Source organism: Lissotriton helveticus, chromosome 10, assembly GCF_964261635.1.
Source record: "Lissotriton helveticus chromosome 10, aLisHel1.1, whole genome shotgun sequence".
Classification (NCBI taxonomy): domain Eukaryota; kingdom Metazoa; phylum Chordata; class Amphibia; order Caudata; family Salamandridae; genus Lissotriton; species Lissotriton helveticus.
Genome location: NC_136071.1, coordinates 853,357,001 through 853,380,118, shown reverse-complemented (window position 1 = coordinate 853,380,118; position 23,118 = coordinate 853,357,001). Strand labels below are relative to the sequence as shown.

Sequence of the window (23,118 nt, the reverse complement as noted above, 5' to 3'; positions counted from 1 at the left end):
AGTCTCAACTTCTCTGTCAGTGGTGTTGGCTAGTACCGCTATCACCTCTTCCCAGAAGTTACCCAAGTTTGGGCAAACCCAGAGCATGTGTTTGAAGTCCGCATTTCCTTGATTACACCGGGGGCAGGCCACTGAATGGGTCACAAAGTACTTAGTCATTTTTTTCCTGTGTGAGGTATGTAGTATGTAAAGATTTACCAGTTGGAATCTCGCATTTCTGGTGATTTTCCAAGCCCTCTCCACTAGCTCCCCCCAGGCTTTCTCTGGAATGTCTTCTCCCAGGTCCGCCTCCCATTTGAGGTGCAGCTCTGATAAGGGGGTAAGGCCTCCCACGTAACACGCCTGTACAAACAGGTGACTGCTTTAAATGTGCCAGCCGCCATCACCACGTATTAGCATCCCAGTGACGTTGGTGATTCAATGAGTCCCCCTCCCCAGTGCTTCCGTATGGCCACGGTGAGGGCAGAGTGCAATTAGAAATCCCCCCTGAGTAGGTCATAACGGTCTCGCAGATCGTTGAAGGGGATCATGGCACCTTCCTCATATAAGTCTCCCATTATAGCTAACCCTTGGTCCGCCCAGTCCCTTAGCCTCCGCCAACTACCCCCACGCGCAAGGATTTGCATATGAGTAACAGGATTTCTGGGGCATAAGGGCTCCTGATTCTGAGTCGCCTCAGATATCTGTGCCAGGATCTCCTAGATGTAGCTAACTCTGTAGGAAGGACCTGATGTCGTATCAGGAGCCTCACAGTGATCTGGGATAGTAGCCCCAGGGTCATCCCGTCTTCACCCATTTCCTCTGTTCCCCTTAAGCGCCTGCCACCCAAAGTTCAGGTTCAAAGTAGATTTTGAAGGTTCAAAATTAAGTCAGGGAAATCTTGCGTAACCTGAACCAAATTACAGATAATATAGTCAATAATGCCTTCAAGACAGGAATTCACATCTTGGACCTGAATGGGTTGGATAACAGACGGTGGTGATCAAAATTCCGATTTGCAGGTGGCTTCTGATGGACTATTATAGGCCTGTGTCACAAGCGTTAGTGGCCAACAAATCAATAAGGAGCCGTATTTGTAATAAAACACGGCTATCTTGAAGAGCTGTAATAAGCCACTCGTTGTTAGGACAGACCGTCCGTAGTCGTAGACCCTAGTACGTCCGTATCGTATATGTGTATCGACCACTACCGTCCTTTGATCTGTATGAATTATGTATTGTTCGACAGGCGCTGTAGCCACGGTAGCATTGGTAGCTGTATCACTATCAGTATGTGTTGTAGGGATCACATAAGGTAGTGGACGCGAAGCCAATAATGCATTCAGAATATCATACCCTGAATCACTATCAGTGTGTGTTTTCTTTGTGTCTTGTTCCTCATTGTTTGGTTTCTGATTCTTTTTTTGTCTTTTATGTGGTTATAACTGGATACATTCTAGTGTTCAATAACATTTATATTGAATGAACTATGCTGTGGAATTTGGAACCTCATTTTCAGTAATCTTTCACCATTAACAAAGCCATAAACATGTAGGTAATCCCACATATGTCATCATGTAATGAGCTGACGTACCCTGCAATGGTGCCTCTTCACCTTCCTTAATTGAGAATCTTGCATCACCCCATATCAGATATTTAATGGTTTTATAACATTTCAGTTTTTCAGTAATTCAACATTAAAAATGTAAAATGATTGAATTCAAATTCAATGTTTTTATTCTGTTTTTAATTCTGTATACGTCAATCTCTTTCCCCAATCCTCTCAGAGCTTTAATACTCGAAGTATTGTCAAACAATTTCAATGCAGCACTTTCACAACTAACCTATCCCAGCGCGGTACTCTATGTCTTCATCAACCAATAGCAGCACGACAGTACACAAACCAACCAATCTCAGTGTGGCACACTGTGACACATTCTCACACTCCTCATAGCTGTTCACCCTCCTTTACAGTTTTCTCAAACGCATACATTCTACAACTCTAAGAAGAGTAATACACAAATAACTTTGTCTGCTCCACCAAAGAAAATCAAAGTACTTCAATCACACAAGAATCAATCATAATTAAGGTTTTAACACCCTCTGACCTCCCTACACTTACACACACACATATGAAATCTCGACCAGTCGGAAATCACTCTAAGTGATGTACCTTCCCCATTGTGCAATAGGCTTCACTAACACCAATCAATATTAGTACAGTCACAAAAACGTTATAGTCCCTATCTCGATAGTGCGATTTGATGGTACATCACAAATATACACCACAACTATTAGCAGACAAATATCAACACAACTTCAACTGTTATTTTTTTTATCTATCTCAGAATCTTAGACTATCTTGAGTCCTATAACCACTTCAACTGCTCAACATTTGGCACTTACATTCCACTTATTATCAAGCACAACAATAACACAAATCTCAAAACAGACAAGACTGATGCATGACCCTGTTGATACTCATACCTTCACCACTGCAACTGCCTTTAGGACAGCAACTCTGTCAGTCTTCAAGTTTGGGCTTTGGGCTTAAAGAAATGAGCATTTCTAAACTAAGATTAATCATTACTACAATTCTTTCCTCGCAACATGAAAAGTCCGTCTGCTACCAACTCCTGGAGCACAGTGTTCCACGAGTCACTTACTCTTAACCAAAAACCTTGCATGCATCTCAGGTTGGTGGATCTTTGTTGTCAGCTGAGACATTAAAGTTAAATCTCAGCATAAACCATTACCAATTACCATTACTTTAGTTCAGTCAATAAAGAGAGTTAAATTAAGTTACAGGGTTTTAATTTCGTTTTATTTATATATATCTCTTTTTATTAGAGTATTATTCTCCAAAGTTATCAATACAGGTTAAGAATCAATCAATCAATATTTAATAATGAATCAAGTTAGTGAATCAACTTTTAGCATCAATACAATACATGTAACAAGTGTGTTACATTATGAAACGGCCCTATTAAAGTCTAAATCAAGATCATTGCAAAAAGTGATAGAAGGTGTCAGTACAGAACTCATGAAGAGTTCTGATGAAAGAAATCAAGCATAAGCATAAATATTTAGTAAAATAAGCTGGAAAGTATTCTCAGCTCAAATAACTTCAGATCAAGGAATAACTGAGACGTCCCACAAAGAGATGTCCAAGAAACTCAATACAGAGTCTCCTCTCAAACAGTCAGGGAAAAGGGAATCAGTCTGCTCTGTATCAAAGCTGCTTCAGAATCAATCTGCCTAACTAGCTAAGAACATGCATTCATATAAAAAGACGTTTTCTCTGTTGCAACATTAATTTAAATTTTTCTTCACTTTGACCAAAAAATGTCAGCACGCTCCTGGGAACAGGCCTACTCTTCTCACCAGAGTACAATTGTCTTTTAACCATGTGTCTTTGAATGTTGCGGGCACATCCTTTCTTGTCTGTCATATCATCTTCCCACGAAGCATCCTTCCTATAGGCTTCATGTTCTGCGGTGTGAACCACACTATCAGTTGTCTAATACAACAAATGTCTATTCATTAACTAATAAACAGTAGCTTTCAAAGTTGCAACGTCTGCAGCGAAAAGAGTAGAAAAACAACTTGTGCAGTTGTCAGTTAAATTGAAAAACAAGCATTTCAGCAGAAAAGGGCCTTCACGTTAAACATGGTGTGATTACATATGTCAACTTAACTCCTCCCATGCTCATGACGAGCTCAGCTCGTCATGAGCCAGGGTGGCCGTGTGCTCACGATGAGCTGAGCTCGTCATGACCGTTGCGCCACGCCCACGCGGGGATAATTCCCCTGCTTTGCTGGGCGTTCCATTGGAACGGGCGTGGTCATGACGAGCTCAGCTCGTCATGAGCACACGGCCACCATGGCTCATGACGAGCTGAGCTCGTCACAAGCACCGGGGCGCTGCGTGCGCTCCCCCTCCCCCCAGCATAGCGGGGGAATTAGCCCCGCAGGGAAGGCGTTAAAATAAAGCCCAGGCCATATTACTAGGTTACATGTCTATAGGTTCTCAGTATGATTGCCTACTGCAATTTGTGCCTTAAATATGCTTTCTTTTCAAACACAAGTTATGCACATAGTATTTTAATAAAGCATTTTGTAAATAATTAAATTCAGATTAGCAAAGGTTAGTCAATTACAGTAAATTACTTGAAGTAATCCTGCTAAGTAATTGCCGTGGCACCTGCCCCGCACCAGTAATTTTGGTTTGTGATAAGTGGACCAATTAACAGTACTACCCTTCGGAGCCACCACAACTCTAAAGTTCTTTGCAAAGTGTCTTGCAATGGTAGCCGCTCATCTGTGCAAAGTGGCAATCTAAACCTTCACATACCTCAACACCTGCCTGTTTTAGAACTGAAGAAGGTCACAATGCCTAGAAGACATTTCTGCTAACTCTAACCCTGCTCCACATCCTAGAGTTCAGCATAAACACAAAGAAATACCACCTGCAACTCCAACAGATCTAGCCCTTCCTTGGGTTGATATTAAAAGCTGTTACAGATAAAGCATATCCCAACCAGCAGATGGTGATAGCATTCAAACAGTTGCTACCTCTTTTTCAGTCCGCTCGTTAGTTAACTATAAGAACTTGAATGAAGCTCATGGATAGGTTGGCATCCTGCACAGCAAATATGCCAGACACCAGATTACACATGTGTGCAGTCCAACAGTAACCCCCGGGGCAATGTGGCCACAAGCAGAGGGTCACTGGGAAGCTCTTGCGATTATAAAATCCAGAACTCAGTGCTTTGCAATGGTGGAACAGCAGCAACCTTTTGCTTGCCCGGCTTTCTTAGACACTCTTCCACAGGTAACCATTAGCACTGGCATGGCACTCTTGGCCACATGAATGTGCAAGGCACCCCTCACCACCAGATCCAGCACATTGACTACCCATAACTGATGGCCATCCACCTATCTCTCAAAGCCTTCCATGGGCTTGCCAATGGCTAGGTGGTTCTCATAAAGACAATCAACATGACAGGCATGTATTACAAACAGAAATGGGGGAAGCCCACTACCCACAGGGGACGCCCACTACCCACAGATGTCTGCACTAGCACAAGAGATCTCACAGCAATCACCACATTATCAGTCTTCTAGCAGAACACCTACTGGAGGTGGACAAGGACTTTGCAGGCCTGTTAAGCAGCACGAATCAACAAGTCAGGGAGTGGGAGATGCACCCACAAGCATTCCCCAGCTACTGACAGTGGTGGGAACCCCAAACGTTGAACTCTCTTCCACACCCAAAAACACAATCTGCCCAGGCTGCCCCTCCAGGTATGCATACTGACTGTCCATGGGAAATGCACTATGGATGAACTGGGCAGGGATATTTTCCTATGCTTTTCTGCCTTTTCCACTCATCTCTTACTTGGTGAGAAAGGTTAGGTAGATGTCAGTGTCCCTAATCCTGGTGGTTCCAGCTTGGACAAGACAGCACAAGTATATGATACTTGTGGAGATGTCCATAGGTCCTATTAGAAGCTACTGATCAGGCCGTACCTTCAAACACAACAAAAATTAACCCAGAACCCCCAGATCCAAAGAAGCTGTACTTCGCAATTGGGCACCTAAAGTCCTAGAGTTTGGCTACCTAAGAATGTATGACTAAGACATTTGGGGTATTATATGAAGAGGGTGGACATCCACCTTAATTAAAAACACAACTGCTGTTAGGTTAACCCTCAAAGTAACTAAATTAGCCCTCTGGTATCTATGGCTCAAAGCAGACAGGGGGAATGTCTAAAGTATTTATGCAGTACTAAATTAGTAAAACAAAACAATAACAATCCCAAAACAAATTAGAAAAATATAGTAAAATGTAATAAACAGAATGACACCAAAATTAAACAAAATCTCAATAGGGTAAATAGAGACATGATTTTTTCATTAGACATAGCACCAATAAGCAGACAGTACCAATGATAGAGGATGGTTATGGTAGACCAGGACCGTTGCATACTATGATGTGGACCACGATGGAGTGCAGGTGGGATACACTACCCAGCTTTGCCCTAAAGGAGTACACTTCTAAAGCTCACCCAGGACCTCGGGGGAAGCTCTTAGGGAGTCACAGGGTTGCAGGCAGGGGTCCAGATGAGGGTCCAGTTGCCACTGGTCACCTGGGCAGTTATGACCCTTGGAGTCCACTTCTATGTCCTGGGTACAAAAGGGACATCCGGTTCAATCTCCTAGGTGCTTCTCAGGTCACAGGCAGCAGGTTCAGTTATCTGCTGACCTTCCACAGATCCAGGAGAGTTCTGAAGTGGATGCCTGGAGGTGTCACATTTATGCCTGTCACAAGCTAGTGGGTAGGAATGATTACCCGGGACATCCTAACCAATGAGGTTAAGGTTCCCGTAGCTAACCCTACCCACTTTGGGCATTTTCATTAAGGCCAAAGTCTTCTCCACACTAAAATTGGGCTCTGAGAGCTGGAGGCGTGTGTGGAGAGTATACTATGGCAATCATAGTGTCCTTCTAATCTAACACTGCATTCCAGTTTTAGGCTGTCGCTGTGGCCCCACAAAGTCCAAGACAAATGTCTGGTAGCACAAAAGCTACATTATCAGCACCCAGATAGTGGATACACACAAAGTGTTTTGACATTATGTTCCCCTCCTTTGAAGCATGTCCCAAATGTTATATGTAAACCCATAGCACACCTGTCAAACTGGTCTTGACACTCCAGCAGGATCTGACACTGATGTCAACAGTGGTCCCACTGTGATGGGGGCAGGTCTGGCTGTTGTGGTGGGGGTGGGGGTTGTGCTAGGGACAAAAAGAAAGGCCCTGCCCTAGTGTTAACTTACATTTGCCTGTGACAGTGGAGGCCTCTTTGAAATGCCCGTCAAATAACATATGAAAAACTTCAGCAGACCTGTCAATCAGGATGTGAGATTCAAACAGGACTTCACACTTTAATGCCAAAGAGGATCCTCCTACCCTCCCCTGTGTATTCTATCAGGTTCAAATGGGTCATCCCTGCCCATTCAGGCAGCCCATTGTTTGCTCCTGGGAGCATGTTCACACCTCATTCACACTTGTTTACATGCTGATTACTGGCTGAAGTTGGAGAGCAACAATGCAATTTTAGCTTTTAGGGATGTGAGGCAGAAGAAAGGTAAGCTTCTAAAAGTTCGTTTTCCATAATATTTAGAAACAATCCAACTTTTTTTTTTGGGGGGGGGGAAAGGAATCAGCGGGTTCTCTGTGTTGGCCGGCCATCTCCTGGAGTAAGGCTGACCCGCAACGTGTGTCAGTGGTATTAATCCATCAGGGTAGAAACAATCCAACTTTACCATTGAATTGGATATTTAGTAACTAATAACAATATTTTTCTAGCTAGTCCAATTCCTAAGATACGATATTAGTGTTTTAATATTACATCCCAGTGCTTTCCTAGGGTTCAGACATCCCTGCTACAGTGAAAATAGATTTTAGACCTTTTTTACTGTAGGGACATGTGTAACATTAAACTTTTACGTGCCCTGCTTTTAAATACCATGCACCCTGCAGTATGGGCTCAATGGCCTACTTAGGGGTGACATACGTGTTTAAAGGGAATGTTTAGGCTTGCCAAAAGGTGTTGTTTTGACAGGCTGAAATTGCAGTTAAAGCTTGAATAGTGGAAGGCCTGCAGTCATTTTTACACTGTCCCTGCAGTGTGTGACACAATGGGTGCTGTACCGCACACTGGTTTTGTTGATCTTACAGTACCTGGGAACACTCTTTACCATGTAGTAGAGACTTATAGGTAAGTTAAAGATGCGACTTAGGGGTATACCAATGTTTAAAGGGGGGAGCACACAACTTTACCCCTGGTTAGCAGGGATAAAGTGCACAGAGAACTAAGGCCAACAAAAACAGTAATGGACAAAATCTCTGTGAGGCTGGTGCTTTTAAAAAGTGGTAGGGCAGAAAGACGTAAACCCACTGCGCTGCCAAGATTGATCTAGCACTTACTTGACACTGAAGGCCTGCTGTTAACAGATAGCGCATGCACAGGCCTGCACTGAGAATTCACTTCACCTGCCATCAAACACGAGTCATGCCTCCTGCCGGCCGCTGCCTCTGTACTCTTCTCCTCCTGTCCCGGCTGGCAGTACATGGGGGTGTACAGGCTGCCAGATGCCAATCCAGATGTTGCTCTCATGCTGGAAATTGCACAGTATGAGAGAAGTGCTGGGATTGCTCTGAGCGGGCTGGTTTTCTGCTCACAGAGGCACTGGGAGTCTGTGCCTGCTCTCTACCCGGCTGTGCAACTCAGCTCGGTTGGAGAGATCTCAGCTTGCATGTTGGTTTGGCCGTCCTAAGTCAGCTGGCCAAACAGACATTCCCAGTTTTAGGGTGCCCACCACTCTTCCTCCCTGCTACAGCTACTGTCCAGGAAGATGCCCCCGCCCTGAGCTAAGACTGGCTCAGAGAAATGCTCAGTCAGCTCGGCTGGCAGCCCCTCCTGGATAAAAAATAAAATAATGATAAAATTGTTTTAATATCATTTTTTTTTTATGCTTGAATTTGCTGGCTCTTAGCAGTGGGGCAATTATCCTCCACCTAAACAGAGGAGCTGTCGCTTCAATTAACATATTGTGTGAGGCACTTAGGCCCACTACATGCAAATGTCAGTCAGCCAAATTGAAGAAATGTGTCCACTTCTCCCATCTCCAACCAACTAGATCCTTTCAAAGTCAAGGTTGATGTTATCTTTTGCACCTTCAGAAGGCAGGTCTTGCATATATTTCTATATGGCTCCACTTAACAGCTGTGGTACCGTACATGCAGAACCCTTTTTAGGACTTGTGCCCTGCATTGCAGAGCGCAGCACTACTCGCGCAGGCGAGAGCCCTTTTGTCCAGGGTTTGAAAACAGACCCTGGAATCGCACAAGTGCGTACGTGTGCTTGTCCTTTTGGGTTCCGCTATTGGGCTTGGCATGCGTGTTATTTTTAAACAGAACACGCAATAGGCCAAAGGCGGGAGCATTGCTCCTCCCATGTCCTATTGGTGTCTGTTACACGCACCAAAGCCCATATGTTTTCAATTATCATGCCCAGACACGGGCGCGATAATTGAAAACATATGCCTTGCAGTGGCGTGGACGCGCGCACCACTGTCCCTCCCCTAGACGCTGTTTTTTTTCTTTCTTACAAGTTAAGTATTTTCAAAAATGTGTTGAAAATAATCACTATTTCTTATTCTCTGCGTGCTTTTCATTTTTTTCAGTGACCTGCCAGGGGCTTTTTGCAATTCCTGGTGAAGTTACTTGCTTAAAAAGCTCTTGGGCGTGGCCAAGATGGCAGGCAGCTGAGACGTGTTTCTATGTCTCTCAGTCTCCTGCCACAGGACCCTCTCCCCTAGTCTCCCAGCCGTGGTCTACTGACCTGATCTGAGCAGGACCAGCACTGGTATCGGAGCACTTGCGTAGCGGGTTATTTCGGCCTGCCACTCCACAACTACGATACACTAGTGAAGTTTGGTTGAACTCACAACATCACAGAATGGGGGCCTGACTGTGCTAGAGTCTGCGGAGGTCGGGACCCTAACTGACTACAACATCTGAGGCCACACCCAGACCACTGTTGAGTATCCGTCCTAACTGAACGAGTCGTGCTGCCTATCCGGGTGGGTGGTGCTCTGTCCTGGAAATCTAGCAGTACCTCTGGAGCGGCTTTCTGCTGGACCTGCAGCCCTGCTGTTGTGGTGCTTTGACAGCTGCAGAGAAATACGTGGCTGAGCAGAGAGGAAGCTGGATCTCATGGGGCGGCCCTGGGCAGGCTTTGATGCTGGATCCTTGTTGCACCACCAGGGCCCCCAGGAAAATAGTCAGCGTGGGCCAGAGCGTGTCCTGGCTTTGGAGGTTCTGGGGCTGCAGACTGGGGGCTACTCCTGATCCTTTGATTACTAGGCACCCCACCTGGTTAGTTTGGAAGGAAACTAGGCCTGTTCTAGGAGAGATGGGGGAATCTGTGTCCCAATACTCAGTGGTGATATACTCTGCTCTGGGTCCTTGAACGAAAGAGTGGTCGCTCTTCCAGTGGCAGCTCTACAGGTAGCGGGGCTTTGAAACGAAGAGAGCTCCGAGGTAAACTAATCTTTTGGAGCAGTTTGAATCCTCCAACCCCCTCGGACCTCAGATAAGGTCCGAGGCAATTCAGGCCTCCTTCTCGGAGAGCTCAATGGAGGATGGTTGCGGCCCTGGGGCAGGACCTGGAACATCGCCCATGTCCACGGCAGTACTGGCTGATTTTCCACCTGTCTCCAGTGACATGTCTCGGACGCTGCTGGCCAGCCTTAAATCTGGCTCACCACTGGACCCCCTGCCCCGCAAAGTTTTTGGCGGGGATGGCGGCAGTGGTGGATCCTTTGGTCAACCCGATCCTCAATGCCTCCTTGCGGGAGGGGATTGTTCCACGCACCTGGAAAAGGGCGATGGTGATCCCCCTCCTGAAAAAGCCTGGTCTTGATGCCGAGGTGTTGGCCAATTACAGGCCAATTTCACTTCTCCCGGCTCTGGCCAAGATCACGGAGAAACATGTCCATGGCGTCTTGTCGAGCTTTCTTGAATCCAACAATTTGCTCCATCCATCCCAATCCGGTTTCCGTCCGAATTTCAGTACGGAAACAGCGTTGGTGGAGGTCTCGGAGATCATCAGGGAGACCTTGGATGTGGGTGGCAAGGCCATGTTAGTCATGTTGGACCTGTCGGCGGCCTTCGACACCGTCCCCCATGAGGCGCTTCTCGCCAGGCTTTATGACATCGGCCTAAGGGGGACGGTGTTCAGATGGTTTACATCTTTTCTGGAAGGCCGCCGCCAGACGGTCTGGGTGTCCCAGAGCTCCGCCGAGATGCCGCCACTGGGAGTCGGGGTTCCACAGGGATCTGTGTTGAGCCCGACATTGTTCAACATCTTTATGTCCCCTCTGGCGGCTGCGGTGGAGGCTTACGGAGCCCAGATCGTGTCCTACGCCGACAACACGCAACTCCTCTTCACATGTGGCAAAGATCAGCCATTTGATGGGGAGAGAATTCGGGACTGTCTGGATATGGTCTTCGGCTGGTTCCAGCGTAATAGCCTGAAGGCCAACTCCAGCAAGTCGGAGGTTTTATTCTTCGGCTGTGCCATCGATCCCGAATGGCGGCAATGGTGGCCGGCCGCTATGTGCCCTCCGGTGCAGTCCTCCCTGGTTGCCAAGAACCTCGGTGTTAGGCTTGACAACAAGCTTTCTCTGAGAGCGCATGTTCTCGGCCTGTCCGGCACCTGTTTCGGTATTCTGAAAATGCTCCGCAAGTTTCTCCCTTTACTATCTGCGGAGCACAGACGGATTACAGTGCAGGCGCTAATCGGATCTAGGCTCGATTATGCCAATGCTCTCTTTCTAGGCCTACCGGACTATCTGGTCCAGCGCCTGCAGGTGGCACAGAACTCCGCAGCCCGTGCGATCTTTGGTCTGCATAGACGAACACGGGCTTCTGGGCTGCTGCAGACGTTGCATTGGTTGCCGATCCGTAAACGGATTATGTTTAAAGCCCTGACGCTGGTGCACAAAGCTCTGTTTGGCTCAGGTGCGGGATATCTGCAGAAGAGATTGGTTTTTTATCGTCCTGCCCGCTCTCTTCGCTCTGAATCCCTCTTTACTGTTGTGGTCCCACGGGTGAGGAAGGCTCGTACGGGGGGGCGTTCTTTTAGCCTCAAGGCCTCCCAGTTGTGGAACTCGCTCCCACTGGTACTTCGCAGCACTCCCAATTTGTTTCAATTTAGAAGGAACCTGAAAACTTGGCTTTTTAATCTTTCTGTTTAGGTGGATTTTCTTTTTCCTGCTTTTGGGATCTGTTCTTTATGTTATGTGTTACACTGTAGCTGTTGTGGAAAGCGCCGGGACACTCTTTTAGAGTAGCCGTGCGCTATATAAACGCATTTTAACATAATATAACATAACATAACATAAGGGCCTCTGCGCTCCATTCTCACACTGCGCTATCAAGGCGTTTCCGGAAACTTGTGCCACTATATAGACTGGGCCCTTTCACATTGGATGCTTTATCTCGATACTGTACACTGGGTGGATGGCTTAGGGGACAGGGACACTAGCTTTCACCTAGGCCCTTCTAGAGAAACTGAACACCCGCGTCTGGCCCTGAGCATCAAGGCACTAATTGGCGAAGCTTAACAGCCCCGAGGACCGGAGGCTTGTGGTACATATTGCCCGGACTGATACTAGGTAAAAGTGAGCCCCCAAACATTGTCCCCCTGCTCTGAAAACTAACAACGATCCTCTTTCAACTAGCACCTACAGGGGCTGGGGGATTCTCCCTTCCACGGGGGCCCCATATCTCACTAGCTACAAACTATCCGAGATATCTTTTTCAATTATTTAGCCTATCTTTCTGAGATAAATCAGGCAGGATCGACTGGGGACTTTAACATACGATGATCTTGTAGCTGCCTAGGAGGTAAAGTCATCATGGCCACTGGAAAGGGGAAAAAATAGACAGCACGCTAAAGGACATGCTCATTAAAACCCCAGGATACCAATTGGAAGACACCCCCCTCGACCTTGGGTACAGAACTCACACAGAATTCTGTAGGACCAGATGCTCCAGTTACTTTCTCCTTTATAGAGGCAGTATTTGCCTCTCTGCATGATGATCTCCAGACTATAAAAAACAAGCATTTGCAATGCAATAGGTCTCGCATTAGTAAAGTTTGAGCTATTGCCATTGCTAAAACATGCAACACCAATAGCTCAAACTTTAATAATGCGAGGCCTATTGCATTGCAAATGCTTGTTAGGATTCCTGTGGTAAAGGCATTTATGGCGGACACAGGAAAGCAATAACCACTAGAACACCTCCAGGACTAGTACAGTTCTTACAAGACGTATGGGGCTGCCTTTTGAACCCCTCCACTCTTCCATCATAACGTTTCTCTCATGGAAGGTGGACTTTTAAATAGTCATAATCTCCCTCAGGTGCATCAGTATGTTACAAGCACTCACTATTCAGTAACCATTGATTCCGGTGCATAAAGACCGAGTAGTCCTTAGAACCAATCCAAAGTTCATGCCCAAGGTAGTCTCACCTTTTCACATAAACCAAACTATTGAGCTCCCTGTATTTGTTCCGCCACCTGGTTCCAGAGTAGGGGAGTTATGCATCTTAGACGTCAAGAAGACATTCATATATTATAGTGAGAAGACTAAGTGGCTCTGTAAAACTAACAAGCTGTTTGTAGCTTTTGCAAAACCCCATAAATGTGACTCCCATTTCCAGGGCTGACATTGAAAGGTGAAATTGAGACTGTGTCACTCCTAATGACACAGTGTTGTCAAAAGCATATAGGTTTGCTGTGCAGAAATTAAACGTGTACTGAATCTCCCAGGCCTTACTCTACATGTAAAAAAAGGGAACCACTTTGGCTTTTCTGGAAATATCAGATTAGCAGGCATCTACAAGGCTGCTGCTAGCTGGTCAATATCAGGCACCTTTACAAAGCATTCATTTGTGGATATACTTGTCTGCCAACAGGATACAATTGACCATACTAGGTTAAAAACATTATTCCAAACATCTGTGTAATCTGCCTACTAGCCACCGCTTTGGAGGAAGCTGCTTTACAGTCTATGCAGAGCATGTGTATCTTCAGCCACACATGATATGAACCAAACTACTTACCTGTAAGCATCTGTTCGTAGTGTGTAGTGCTGTGGGTTCACATGCCTCCACCCTCCTCCCCCCGGAAACCAGCAATGATGGCATATGTTTCCTCTCTTCACAATACGTACGAACTTACATTGCACGTAGCACATCAAAGTAGTCATATTCTACACTCCACTTTCACCTTTTACACAAGTGGAAAACATAATCAGGAGGAGTCAGTGCCCAGGCGCTTTATAGACAATGGGAGGAGTCATAAAACATTAGGTGACACAAAGCTTCTTCTAAGAATAACAAGTTGTAATGTCCAGACCTAACATTAGATGGCAGGAGTATGCAGTGCATGTGAATCTACAGCACTACACGCTATAAACAGATGCAGATAGGGTAGGTAATATTTTCCCTCTAAATCATTGTTTTTCATCTATTAATGACATGTGAAGACAATGCTCCCAATAGCTTTGCAATATTACTGTTCAAGAAAATACCACATTAGCGAAATCATTCATCCAATGTTCCTTGTAAGGCACTTGCCCCTTGCTGATTTGAAAACTAACTTTCTTTGACAAATGTTTGCAATCATTTATGTCTACTTTTAAAAGATACAAAACTTCTGTGTTCAATATATTGTTTTGTTAGCGTTCAGGAACTCTTTCACAGTCTATCTGCACAGCGTAATCAGAAGATTGGTATAAGGTATTGTTAGTAGACAGAACCAAACTTCTCATTGGGCACACCCAGACATTTACCTTGGGCAACAGGAGATGAGGGCAAACATTTTTTTCATAATAGAAACTCTTTTACCCCAGCCAGGATGCATTGTCACCAGTATATGCCTCTTTCATTTGTAAAGCGCACTACATACCTGCGAGGGTCTGGGGGGGGTGGGAGGGGCCGCTACTGATCGAAAAGCCAGGTCTTGAGTATCCTCCTGAAGGTCAGCAGGTCTTGGGTCTGTCGTAGGCTCAGTGGGAAGGTGTTCCATGTCTTGGTGGCGAGGTGGGAGAAGGATCTCCCACCGGTGGTTGTGCTTCAGATGCGCAGGACGGTGGCAAGTGAGAGGTCGGAGGAGCGTAGCTGGCGATTGGGGATGTAGAAGAGCCGTCTGTTGAGGTAGGCTGGGCCGGTCTTGTGGAGTGCCTTGTGTGCGTGGGTGAGGAGCTTGAAGGATATCCTCTTGTTGACAGGGAGCCAGTGCAGGTTTCTCAGGTGGGGGGTGATGTGGCCGTGGCGTGGTACGTCGAGGATCAGTCATGCCGAGGCGTTTTGGATGCGTTGTAGTCGTTTGATGAGCTTGGTCGGGGCTCCCGCATAGAGGCCGTTTCCGTAGTCGAGTCTGCTGCTGACGAGGGCCTGGGTGACTGTCTTTCTTGTATCTGTCGGGATCTATCTGTAGATCTTGCGAAGCATGCGGAGGGTGTTGAAGCAGGAGGAGGAGATGGAGTTGACTTGCTTGGTCATTGAGAGAATTGAGTCGAGGATGATTCCCAGGTTGCGTGCGTGGTCGGTGGGTGTCGGGGCTGCCCCCAGTGCCGTCGCCCACCAGGAGTCGTACCAGGCTGAAGGGTTGGAGCCGAGGATGAGGACCTCTGTCTTGTCCAAGTTCAGCTTCAGACGGCTGGTCTTCATCCAGTCGGTGACGGCCTTCATTCCTTCGTGGAGGTTGGCTTTGGCAGTGATGGGGTCCTTGGTGAGGGAGAGGATCAGCTGAGTGTTGTCGACCTAGGAGATTATGTTGAGGTCGTGCTGTCGGGCTACGTGTGCAAGCGGGGCCATGTAAATGTTGAACAGCGTCGGGCTGAGGGAGGATCTCTGGGGTACGCCGCAGGTGATCTCGGAGGCTTTGGAACAGAATGGGGCGGTGGATGCTCTGGGTTCTGCCAGAGAGGAAGGAGGTGGTCCAATCCAGAGCCTTGTCTCGGATCCCTGCGGCGTGCGCGTAGTGTGCGGTGGCAGACGGTGTCGAAGGCGGCAGAGAGGTCTAGGAAGATGAGTGCTGCGGTCTCGCCGTTGTCCAGCAGGGTCCTGATGTCGTCGGTGGCGGCGATGAGGGCAGTCTCGGTGCTGTGGTTGCTGCGGAACCCTGACTGGGAAGGGTCCAAGATTCTGTTTTCTTCAAGGTATCGGGTTAGCTGTCTGTTGATGGTTTTCTCAATGACCTTGGCTGGGGAGGGGAGCAGAGAGATGGGCCGGAAGTTCTTGAGGTCTCTTGGGTCTGCCTTAGGTTTTTTGAGTAGGGCGTTGATCTCGGTGTGTTTCCAGATCTCTGGGAAGGTCCCGGTCTCAAGGTAGAGATTGATGACGTTGCGCAGGTGGGGTGCGATGGAAATGCTTGCTCTGTTGAAGACGTGGTGCAGGAATGGGTCTGACGGAGAGCCGGAGTGGATTGTGCGCATGGTCTTGATGGTGTCATTGATGCTCACGCTGGCCCAGGCTAGCAGGGGGTCGGTGGTGTGCGGAGGGTCTGTTGTGTTGCTGTCTGTTGGGGCTGTCTGGGTGTTGAAGCTGTCGTGGATGTCTGCAATCTAGCGGTGGAAGAAGGTGGCGAGGGAGTCGCACAGGGCTTGTGACGGCGGGATGTCGTTGGTGTTGGAGCTGGGGTTGGAGAGTTCCTTCACAATGTTGAAGAGCTCCTTGCTATTGTGTGCGTTGTTGTGGAGGCGGTCTTTGAAGGAGGTCCTCTTGGCCGCCCTGATGAGGTGGTGGTGGTTGCGGATGTCATCCTTGTGTGCTGCGTGGCTGTCCGGAGTTTGTTCACTGTGCCATTTCTTCTCTAGTTTCCGGCAGGCTTGCTTGGAGGCTAGGAGTCCTGGGGTGAACCAGCTGGCCCTCTTGCTGGTGTCTCTGTGTGGGGGGGAGTTTCTTCAGCGGGGCGAGGGTGTTGGCGCAGTCCTCGATCCAACGTCTGAGGCTGTGGGCAGCGTTGTCAGTGTTGGAGGGTTCAGTGGGTGGGCTGAGAGCAAGGTTTGCCTGTAGTTGGTCTTCTGTGATTTTGCTCCAGCAGTGGCGGAGGATCTGTTGGGTGTGGTGGGTTTCTGGAAGGCGAAGTGGATGCAGCGGTGGTCGGTCCAGAGGAGTTCGGTGGTGTGGCTGACGGAGACTTGCAGGTTTGAGGAGTAGACGGGGTCGAGCATGTGGCCGGCGGAGTGGGTGGGCGTTGTGACGAGTTGCTTCAGTCCGAGGTTGGCGAGGTTATCGATCAGGGTTGTGGAGTTATTATTGTTGTTGCTCTCAAGGTGAAAGTTCAGGTCTCCGAGGAGGATGTAGTCGGTGGAGGTCAGGGCGTACGTGCTGATCAAGTCGGCGATGGATTCGCTGAAATGGGGGAGGGGTCCGTGGGGTCGGTAGTCGAGGGTGCCTCTGAGGGTGGAGTTAGGGTCTGTGTGGATCTGGAAATGCAGGTGTTCGGCGGTGCTGAGCGTGTCGTTGGTGCTAGTCGAGACCCTGATGCTGTTCTTGTGGACGATGGCGATTCCTCCTCTGATTCCGTTGGTGCGGTCTTTGCAGGTGATCTTGTAGCCATCTGGGATGGCTATGGCGATGTCAGGTGCGGAGGAGTCGTTAAACCAGGTCTCTGTCAGGAAGGCGACGTCCGGTTATGTTGTGTCGAGCAGGTCCCAGAGCTCGACGGCATGCTTGCGTGGGGAGCGGGTGTTCAGTATTATGCATCGGAGGTGGTTGGGGTCTTTCTTGGCGGGTGGTTCGTCAGCTCTGAGGCTGGTGTAGTTGCAGTTCCGGCAGGTGAAGGAGCCGTGTGTGCATTTCGGGGCGGCCTTGAAGCAGGTGTGGCTCCGTCCGGAGTTGAGAGCGTGCAGAGTGCTGGCGTCGTAGTGGCAGCGGTCCTCGTGGCGGGTGCGGGTGCCAGGGTTTCAGGTATCAATGGTTTGTGTGAGTTAGGATACAAGCAAAGTGAGTTCAGTCTTGGTAGATCTTGGTGTTTTTATGTATATTGGTGGTTTATGTATATTGGTGGCTTGCAAAATGACTTTCATTTTCTGTCTCTCGAATGGGGATGGGGTCAGTTGTCCATTGCTTGGCTTGAGTGTGGTGTTTTCTATATACCAATAAATGAGGAGGGAGCTACCCTTTTGTCAGGAAAAGGATTGGGTCAACAATCATAAACAAAAACTCCTTCTCCTGATTTTGACAACAAGACTTATAATGCTATCCTACCCTAGGCAGAGATTGCACAAGTCGGGAAATCAGTCTAGGCGTGGGTTACCAAATTTACAACTTAATCAATTGCAGATCAGTATTGAAAACACAAAGTTACAAATTTCATTCATTTATTAAAAAAATGTTTGTTAAAAACACTAATACATTATATCATATGTATTCTGCAGACAATTCTATGCACATTACTATAAAATGTTTTTCAACTTTTAATAGAGGTGCAATATTTGTTCATGTCAATACTGATCTGCAATTGATTAAGTTGTAAATTTGGTAACCCACACCTAGACTGATTTCCCGACTTGTGCAATCTCTGCCTAGGGTAGGATAGCATTATAAGTCTTGTTGTCAAAATCAGGAGAAGGAGTTTTTGTTTATGAGTGTTTTCTATATACGCATCCCATCACAATATGATGTGCTGTGGTTTACAAAATGGTGTGTTAAGTGGAGGCTAGTTTTATTTGTGTTTCATAAGTATATTTTAGAGTAATGTGTGACAATAGCTTTAATTTGGCCGCACTTTGCCAACTTCGGAGCTTTTCTATGGGGTGATGAACATGGTTTGTTAGCTTGCCAAGTATATTATTGCTAATGGACCCAGTTAACGGTGCAACATATGTTAAATTGTTGATTTATGTGGGAGGATGTGTGGTTTTGTGTGCGTGTTTATGTTTGTATAATCACGCATGCATACAGGTGGGTGAATGTGATGGGCATACTTTGGTTTTTGTCGCCTAGGCGATCAAGGGCTTTTGTGCACATTGTCCCTTTGGTTAGCCCTTGTTATGGTTTAGTGTGACTAGAGATGGGATTGATGCCAGCAGAGTTAGTATACACACGTGAGGACAATGTTTCCTTTCAAGGCATTTGCGGTGACTGTGTTGCTTTGTTTGATTTACCGTGTTTATGACTGGAAGCCTAGGAAAAAGAGAAGCTTCGGTAGCACTAGCATGGCCGAAGGGATTGTCTGACAGAAAATGATCGATTCTAGAATTGACCAATCACAGATTCACTAACTCTGCCAGTTCGTTATTCGAAATGCGTGCATATGAAACATGAAAGCTCATAGGCTGCATAAAGTACGCCCTCTCCTCTTCTTTAGTTGTGAAAGTTGATTAATAGGAAAAAAAGAAACACAAGGGAATACTGTGAAAAGAATAAACGTGCGCAAAGCACGTGTTTGCAGCGAGCACGGCGGAAAGAGAAACACAAGAATGTGGTGCAATAAACACCGGGAAGTGGGGAGGAGTGTGGGCTTAGCATTTGTTAACCTGCTACTTCCTCAAACTGAAAGAAAAAAACACAAGGCTCGGTTATTTCTGTGTTGTGACATTTCCTTTTCGCTATCGCTCTTCCTTGTACAATTTTTTAAGTGGTATATGTGGCTGGCTTTTGAACGAGTCTCCTTACAGCTTTCCGGGTTCAAGGACGCTACGCCGGTAAATTAACAGCGACACCATGCACCCCGCGATCCCGGAGGATGTGAAGAACCTGCTGGCAGGTAAAGTAACTGTAGGGAAAAGGGACAGAGGGCGGACACTTGCCATTTAACCAGTCAGACGGAAAGGCCTTTTCCGAGTTTAACTTTCCAGCGTTCTGCAGGAAAGTATGTATGTACCTGCTGTTACTTTACAGACGCAGGGTGGACGATATTTGAGCGAAGCAATTTATTCGCAAAACTCAATTTAGAATTGAAAATAATAAGGAAGTAGAATAGAGTTTCCTCATTTTCAATTTACATACAAAATGTCGTCGATCTCAAATGTGCGACGGCTTTTTGTGAACTATTTGCTGCTTCTTGCCAACTGTTGACTGTTTACCAAGGTTTGTTAAACCTTTAAGGCAAAGCTTTGACATACAGTAGTTGCTTAATATTTCTGAACTGTGATCTTTCTAGCCGGCTGGAGTACGTTGTTGTCCTTTCTTCCACCTCCAGCAATTCCCAGTTCACTGGCGAACCTGCAATGTTTTCTGTAAGCCAGTGTTAATACACTGAAAACGTCTAGCCTTTTCCTTATCTTTTAGATATGAATTCCAGGTTGAAAATTTTCGATTAAATGCCAAATCTAATCATGTGTTTGTATATAATTCTATTCAATTAGGAACCATAAGTCAATGGTTGTGCCAAGCCATGGTAGGGCTACATAACTGCAAGTAGGCACCAGTTACATAGAATGGCTTCATCTTGCCAACAGTTCCTGGTGTTGGTAGTAGTTTATGTCATCAGTAGAGTGTGTTGACTGCTGGAAACTTCCTTCTCTACAATTATGAGCCAGCAACAGCCAAGAACACATATTATTGAAAAGGACGATGGACAGTTCTAAACGCCTCACAACATGTGTTCTGTTACATTATGTTATTTAAATTTATAAAGCGCATTACTACCCTGAGGCTTCTAAGCGCTATAACAGAATTGATGCAAGTATCAGGAGAGGGTAAAAGATGTATTAAGGCCTGAATAACCAGGTTTTTACCGCTTTCCTAAAAGCAAGGAGGCTAGGTGCTGTTTTTATACCAACAGGAAGCAGGTTCCGTGTTCTGGAGGCTTCATGCACAATGCTTTTGCCTCCCCATTGTGCTTGTTTGAATCTAGGCACTACTAGTAATTGTGCCTTTGCTGACCGAAGATTTCTGGCCGGGAAATATTGTTTAAAACTCTGCTTCTAGAAATCCGGATCGAGACCATGGACTGCCTTATATTAAACATAATGCCTTAAAGGTAATTCTTTGTTTGATGGTGAGCCAGTGTAAATCTTTTAGCTCATTTGATACTGAGCAAAATTTGGCAATTTTCAACAAAATTCTGGCCGCAGTGTTTTGTAGAACCTGGAGTTTATTGATATTGTACTTATGAGTAGTCAACAGCAAGCTTTTGCAGTAATCGATCTTGGACATGATTAGGGAAGTAACTAATGTTTTTTGCAGATTATCAGGTATGAACGGCATGACTTTTTTATTGATTCTGAGGGTATTAAACGTAGAGGAAGTAAGTTTGTTCACATGATCGGAAACATTGATTTTAGTGTCAATAATGACTCCCAAGTTTCAGGCCTGTTCCACTGGTAGGGGAATAGGGTTCAGAATTGCTGACCAGACTGACGGGCGGACCCCAAAAAGCTGAAAGCTATTAACGTCTACTGTCCATCTCATCCAACGGACAATAAAAACGTCCATCCGTCTCGTCTGCTCTACACCCCACATTCACACTCATTGAACTCAAAAAAACATTAACAGTAGCTCAAAATGCTAAGCATGCTTCTTGGCTCAGTCAATTTCAGAATTCCACAAAGGATGCTAATATAGCCTTATAGCCCGCCGTAGCGGACTATACCGGCTATTAAAGGCCCGCTGAATAGTTAAAGGCCCGAGCCGAAGGCGAGGGACTTTAACAAAACAGCGGGACTTTAATAGCCGGTATAGCCCTGCTACGAAGGGCTATAAGGCTATTAGAACATTCTGCCACTAGAGGGCAGAATGTTCTAACAAATTAAACAAAGGGTTCTCGAAGCTCGAGGGGATATAAATCCCCTCGAGCTTCAAGAAGCCTTTGTAGAACATTGGAATGTTGCTCTGCGGGCCTTTACCGGCCCGTAGAAGCAGGGAGCACTCCATTGTCTGCCATGGAGCTCCCAACATTCCAATGTTCTAATCATCCTTAATGAATTTGAGTTGTTCCAAAAGTGAATTCTGGAACTTAGCTTTCTGAGAGGCTGGTTGTCTTCCTCCTACATGGACCTTCATGCTTGTGGGTGCTCTGAGTTGACAGTCACTACTTGAGCTAAGAGGTCTTGTCAGGCTGTATCTATTAAACAAAGATTTTGGCCAAGACCGCATTGAACCCCACTATAAAATTATAGATTTAGTATGCCGCACTAACAGCATTGTATGCATAGAATTTACCCTGTTCTTTGTTTGGAGTACAGGCGGATAACATGAGCTCCCTGTGTTTAAAATTCACTCCCACCGATTCAAAGTTTTGGAGACAAACCTGATTTTAATCAGTGCTGTTGGCTGACGAGCCAGCTCTCCTCCTCCGTAGGCACTTTTTCATACATCACTCACAGAATTAGCATAAATATATTTGAAAAATCTCATGTTCATTTTCTCTTATCTAATTGCTTTTTGGTAGGCCCTCAAGCACAATGTTATACTCCAGGGGAGCCTTTCCCATCACTTCATCAGCTCCTAATTTTTTCCTCCATCTTGGTTGTCACCCCGGTAAACTGGATGGGGCATGCTCTCCCACATTTCCTTCATCCTAAGACTTTATTACTGTATCCATCATAAAACCACACTAGATCATATTTGTCAGTGCATTATATAACCGCCGCCCAACCAGCCCCTTTTCAGGACTTGACCCTGCTGCCATCTCAGTCGAAGTGCTTGTTTCCTCTTTCTGTTCACACCCTTTATTTTAAGCTCCCCTACGTTCATGTCTACCTTGACCCTTGTACTCCCTGTCCCAATAGTCTCACCATGCATGTTTATATGTTTACATTCAGTTATCCAGCTTCAATGGTTCTCTGTCAGCTTGGTCATTCTACACCACCATTCACTCAACACTCAGCCAGTCTCCAACCACCATCATTAGATTTTCCCACAAAGAGCTTCAGCTCCAATCACTATTCCTTAGCTCCGGGGTTGTGATAATGATAATCTTGGGCCCCTAGTTTATTACTGCTTTCTTTTTGTACATCCTTTCTTTCTTTCTTTCTTTTTTTATTTATTTATTGAGCGCTCGTACGCCCTAGGGCTTCATGGCGCTACATCCTACCCTCAAAAGATGCCTCTCACTGGAGACTGCAGTGTCCTTACTTCCTCTCTGGCCGTGTGTAACCAATCCCCATCTCAACATTCAATCTCCTAATTGCAGTCTATATGGTGCACCTTTGTCTTTTCTAGTGACCTCGGACTAGCACTAACCACCATTACATGGACTCTCATTTCGCTTTGTCCACATGTGCTGGCCACATGCATTTACTTCCTGTCACAGTAACAAGGTTCTCTCTCCTCTCTTGCTTACAGTTGTCTTGCAAACCACTCCTCGTTAAGCACCTTCATCGCTCATAGTGGCATCATATACAGTTACCCTAAACTTTATTTCTTTTTAGGTCTCGCGACCTATCAATGCGCGCAAGCGCACTGAGCGGAGCGAGAATTCAAGTGCTCGAAATCCTCGTCAAACCAAGGGCTTCTTGCGCTGCGGTTTTCATTAAGTTCACGTGAATCACGTGATCAAACAAGCACGCGCATTCACGGCCGCACAGCACATCAAAGGGCT

General features: G+C 46.3%; 1 protein-coding gene across 1 annotated transcript in view; it reads left to right on the top strand.

Moving 5' to 3' along the window:
- Positions 1-19,112: 19,112 nt before the first annotated feature.
- The window catches only part of SKAP2 (src kinase associated phosphoprotein 2), a 501,186-nt gene continuing 497,180 nt past the window's right edge, over positions 19,113-23,118 (top strand). Inside the window, exon 1 of the mRNA XM_078663472.1 lies at positions 19,113-19,338. Coding sequence (XP_078519598.1) covers positions 19,296-19,338 — 43 coding nt within the window. The 5' untranslated portion in view covers positions 19,113-19,295. The remainder of the gene's footprint in view (positions 19,339-23,118) is intronic.